Source organism: Nematolebias whitei, chromosome 2 (genome assembly GCF_014905685.2).
Source record: "Nematolebias whitei isolate Nwh7 chromosome 2, NemWhi1, whole genome shotgun sequence".
Lineage (NCBI taxonomy): Eukaryota > Metazoa > Chordata > Actinopteri > Cyprinodontiformes > Rivulidae > Nematolebias > Nematolebias whitei.
In genome coordinates this window covers 15,127,343-15,132,509 of record NC_056499.1, presented here as the reverse complement: position 1 = coordinate 15,132,509, position 5,167 = coordinate 15,127,343, and the positions used below count along the sequence as shown (strand labels likewise).

The following is a 5,167-nucleotide window of genomic DNA, read 5'->3' as shown; positions in this document are numbered from 1 at the left end:
GTGTGTGTGTGTGTGTGTGTGTGTGTGTGTGTGTGTGTGTGTGTGTGTGTGTGTGTGTGTGCGTGTGTGTGTGTGTGTGCATGCGTGCGTGCGTGTGTGTGTGTGTGGTGGATGGGCTGTTACAGGCCCAGTCTCATTTCAGCGAGATCAGAGGTCAGCCAGACTATCAGAGTCCTGTAGATCATCAGGGATCCAGGACTGGGTCAGCCGAAGTCACCTGGACCTGTTTTTAACACCAAGCCTGTAATCTAAGGAACGCTTCATCATTAGAACATCTGACTTGTTCTTAAACTATGGGATGGAAAGAGTCTCCAGACTTACCAGATCATTCCTTGGTTATAAATCAGATGCAGGACGTTCTCGGCGATCTTGAATTCTCCATATTCAGGCTGCAAAACATCAGAGACCATGTAGGAGTGAGATTTATTCACCTGTGACAACCAGATCTCGAGTTTCATTACATTAATGACCATTATAAAAGAACAGGAGACCCAATTTGTCTTTAGAAATTTTATTACAAAAATAATTAAAAATAGAATGTAAACGATATAAAAAGTCAACAACACAAACAATAATGAATAAGAATTAGTAAAATAAATGGTTTGAAGAAGAAGTTGTAAAATAATGACTTAGATATGATGATTTACCAGTCTAAGATAAGCAATAAAAAAAAAATCAAAGATTAATTCTCTTATCTAAAACAAAAATATTTATTTGGACAGAATTGTTTTTGTTTATAACACACAAGAATTTAGATAAAGTTCACTTATTTAATAAATAGTTTACTTTGGAAATTGGATGAGAGATGTGATTTAAATGAGTCAGATTGTCAGACTGTTTATACGCAGTGGTTCTCATGGGGTCCCAGGACCCCCGGGGGTCAGCAAATCCGATGCTTGGGGGTCCACAAAAAAAAAGTATTTTTTTACAAGCTTTTAGATATTTAACAACCTGTTAAAATACACCAAAATGAAGGAAATCACATCTTTATTCAAACTTTTCTGGGGGAGGACACCCGCTCACCCCCCTGCCAGCCCGCACTCTATTTGCGTTCCAGCATGGATCAGTTTACAAATTAAGCTCTGTTACTTGGTACTGCTGTTATGATTCTGTTCAGTTTTATGTAAAGAGTTTTCTGTAATAATTTGAAGAAGTGGTGATACATTTATATTTATTATGTGAATAGGTAAAGTTTTAAAGTGGTTTTTGATACTGTTAATTTTCTCAAAACTGTAATTTTTGAAAGTAAAAATAAAAAATTTTGTTAATCAAGTGTGTCTTGAATTAAAAAAAAAAGCCCTGTGTTTAAAAGTATAACAATTGTATTAACACTATTAAAAAACAGGTCTCAGGTATTTATGATACACAAATATTTGTGTTACCAAAAATGTAATTTTGTTGTGCTCTGTGCAATGAAAATAAAGCTGAGTCTGATATTTCCATTGCATTAAAGAGACAAATTGAAGAAAATTATTTAATAAACTTGAGGGTTATGAGGGGATCCCTGAAACTTTTTCTTCCCTGTAAGGCATGTATGTCAAACTCAAGGTCCGGGGGCCAAATGTGGCCCTCGTTGACGTCTTATCTGGCCCCCAAGATGATATGTTGAACGTAAAATACTTTTTTCACTTGAATTTTTTCAGTAACCTTTGATTATGATGTTAAAAGTGCAACAGAGAACGTCAAACGAGACCAATCAAACTCTTTTTGAGGAACCTGCAACCAAGAAAAGATGTTTGGTATCTAACTTGAGTTAATGTAAACTCTGAAACCAGCCCTTAGTTTGAAAAAGGGTTTAATTTTGGCCCCTTTTTGTAAGTGAGTTTGACAACCCTGCTGTAAGGTGTTCCTGAACCCAAAAAGATTGAGAACTCCTGATTTATAGAACAGCAGGCAGAATTATTTTTATCAAAGTGCACCAACTAAAACGTTGAACAGACCTGACCCGCTCTGTGTCGACACCCGGGCGCAGGAGAATCGGAGCGCCTCATGTTGCTGCAGCTCGCAGGAAGTTCGCCTCCCCAGGAGCTGAGGTGTGCAGGCGTACCTGTTCAACACTGAGAAGGAGGCAGCTCAGACCCTGGAGTCAACCGAGGGTCCGTTGAGATCAACAGCAGGTCCAGAAGGTAGACTGTCCGATGAGGCTGAGGGCGGAAGGACTGAAAAAGGTCTGGCTCCTTCAGTTCCTGGTTTACCTCAAAGCCGTAAAGTCGTGCAGTGAAAAGGTTTGATCTTCAGATGTAAACGAAGACGAGACACGACGGAGCGGGTAGATGAACAACTGAGAGACTGGAACACACCTCTGACAACAGCCCGGTGCCGAGGACACCCCGGAGTTATCAGAAGGTCATGAGGTATTCGCCAAGACTGTCGCACGTCTTCAACTGATAAAACTGTCCCAAAGACTTTACACACGGTTTTGACGTCACTAAAAGTTCTGTTCTTTCTAGAAAACAAAACAAAATACTTGACCATTTGGATTATTTCATTAAAATAATTGCAAACAATGATCAACATTATTCATGTTTTAAACATAAGGAACAAACTCTTGGGGATTGTCTGGATGAGAAGCAAAGTTTCTGGCATAGCCCTGCAGAACCTCACTGACCTACAAGGTGAGGTCCTGAACCACTCCATGGTGAGTTCAGGGTCCTTCAGTCTGGACGCAGGCACCTGTGTCCCAGATGTAGAACGAACAGACTCAACAAACGCTGCAATCGGCTTCTCAGTGAACAGAGGTGATTCCTGTACGGTTATTTTAGGGGCTTAATGTTGTTTTATGCATCTACTGACTGAAACAAACTGCCCCTCAAGGATAATAAAGACTCTTGAACCCTTGAAACATATCAGTCAAATAAACAACCTTAATTTAATGAATAAATGGAGAAGCACTTATCAATGTCTAAGTGATTAAATGTCCAGGAAAGTGTGTGTACAGACAATGATCAGACATTATTCAGGTTCAAAGGAACTTTAAAGAAACCAGTTCAGAGTGGTTCTGAGAGACGACCTCAGATTCAGAGGCCAAGGTCAGGAGAGCTCTTCTATCCTACAGTAAAAATATATAATAACCTAACATTTAAATTAAACTAAAACACGAGGTCTATCAGCCAGCTGACTTTACTCATAAAAAAGGACTAGAACATTCTGAAGTAATACTCTAACAGGTTTCAACTCGTTGGGACCAGTTTCAAGGAGGGAATTATTCATAATAAACTTACAAACTTGCTCTCCAAGTCCCAGCAGCAGCAGTCACTCAGATATCGAACCACCAGACCTCGGATGAAGTCGATGAGGAGGATGCTGGCCACGGTGAAGATCATATCAATAATGGAGAGCTTCAGCATCTCCTGCGAACAAACACAGGGTCAGAGGTCATGGGTCAGAGGTCAAAGGACTCCCTCTGAACAACATGACACCATCAGGAAACCTGTCCAACGTAGGTCTCCCAGCACTGGTCCTGCTGAGAGCGGGCGCTCTTCTCCAGAGGACCTGTCTGGTTGTAGACTGGCCCCAGGTGGACCCGATGGTCACTAGTAAACTTCAGAGCTGTGGTGATAGTTGCCATGGTGATGTTATGTTGCTCAGACACCTGGGTGGAGAGACTGGTGGTCTCAAGCTGAGATACAGTGGCCAGGAAAGAACTGGACTCAGTCCAGTTACCAGAACCTCCCCGAACCTGGAAGACATCCAAATAAATAAATAAATATATATATATATATATATATATATATATGCTCACCACAGCACAGAAACCGCACTGGTGAAAGTTATTAACAATATTCTTGTGGTCTCTGACAATGGACAGGTGTCTTCACTGGTCATGTTAGACAACCTCAGTGCTGCATTTGATAAAAATGATCACAATATCCTACTACAGATGCTTGAATATGATATTGGGATTACAGGAACTGCTCAGCTGGAAAAGGTGGTGGTGAAAAGAGATGCCTGGACTTCGCTGATCTGATGCTGCCCCCGAGACCTGAGTCCAGAACCAGATGATGGATGGAACTCTAAGTTCACCAAGCTTCAGTGTCTACAAAAGCATTCTTTTCTGCTGAAGACCGGGACCAGTCCAGTCCCCTACAGAGTTGTACAGGTACAGGTTGGAGACTTTAGCTCCGCCCCTCAACACACTAACAATAGGAACCAGAAGCCATGATAAAAACTAACATGGTGTTGAAATTTTAAAATTATGCAACACATTTTAACTCTGATGATTAACAGAAATGTCAGTGCAGCAAAAATGCTGGCACAGCCCTACAGAACCTCACTGACCTACACAAGGCGAGGTCAGTGAACAAGGCCAGGCTGATTCTGGCAGATCCTGTTCACCCACTCCATGGTGAGTTCAGGTTGCTGCGCAGATGTAGGACGAACAGACTGGAAAACTTATTCATCCCTGTAGTGATCAGGCTTCTCAATGAACAGTGATGGTTTCTGTTCTGTTATTTTAGTGTATCACTGTCTTGTCTATTATGGAAGTTTCATGTGCCTGCTGACGATGAAACAAATTTATCCTTGGACATAATAAAGATTCTTAAACTTGAAAACCAGAATTTGATCCAAAGACTCACAGCAGAACTCATACTGTTGACTTTATCCAGCAGAGCAATAATGAGGCTGTAGAGGTTCCCAAGATACAGAACCAGAACCCTGGAAACACGAAAAATTCACATCATTATTAAAACTGAACAGTAAAAAGTTGCTTTGTTTAATCTCCTGTTTCTGCAGTTCCCAGGATCCTTGGACCGGACTCAGAGCCTCACATTAATAATAAGTGAGAACTTTGGCAGCAGGGACATCTGGTGGTGGGGGCTAGGCTTTTATGTAGAGGAACTCTGATGGTTTCAGAGACTAGAGAAGTCCCACATTAGGAGGATATTGGTAAAAGGTACCTGGCCAGCTGGAACCGCAGGGAGGTTCTGGGATGGTACATCTCCAGCTGAGCCACCAGCTCAAAGGCCGAAGGCGCGATCATGGTGATGAGAGAGACCACCACACTGACCTGAGGAGACACCAAGACCAGGATCTGAGTGGAGAAACAAGTCCAACCTCTGCTGATGTGAACTGGACCTGTTCTGGTTCTGAAGCTAGTCTGACGGAGCGGACCTGTTCTGGTTCTGAAGCTGGTCTGACAGAGCAGACCTGTTCTGGTTCTGAAGCT

At 41.9% G+C, this 5,167-nt stretch overlaps 1 protein-coding gene across 1 annotated transcript in view; it reads right to left on the bottom strand.

Annotated features, from left to right (window-relative positions):
• Nucleotides 1-5,167, bottom strand: part of LOC119429729 (transmembrane channel-like protein 3) — a 28,198-nt gene that overhangs the window by 12,837 nt on the left and 10,194 nt on the right. Inside the window, exons 11-15 of the mRNA XM_037697300.1 lie at nucleotides 4,899-5,008; nucleotides 4,578-4,656; nucleotides 3,431-3,679; nucleotides 3,222-3,350; nucleotides 322-389 (exon numbers count right to left, since the gene is read on the bottom strand). Coding sequence (XP_037553228.1) covers nucleotides 322-389; nucleotides 3,222-3,350; nucleotides 3,431-3,679; nucleotides 4,578-4,656; nucleotides 4,899-5,008 — 635 coding nt within the window. The remainder of the gene's footprint in view (nucleotides 1-321; nucleotides 390-3,221; nucleotides 3,351-3,430; nucleotides 3,680-4,577; nucleotides 4,657-4,898; nucleotides 5,009-5,167) is intronic.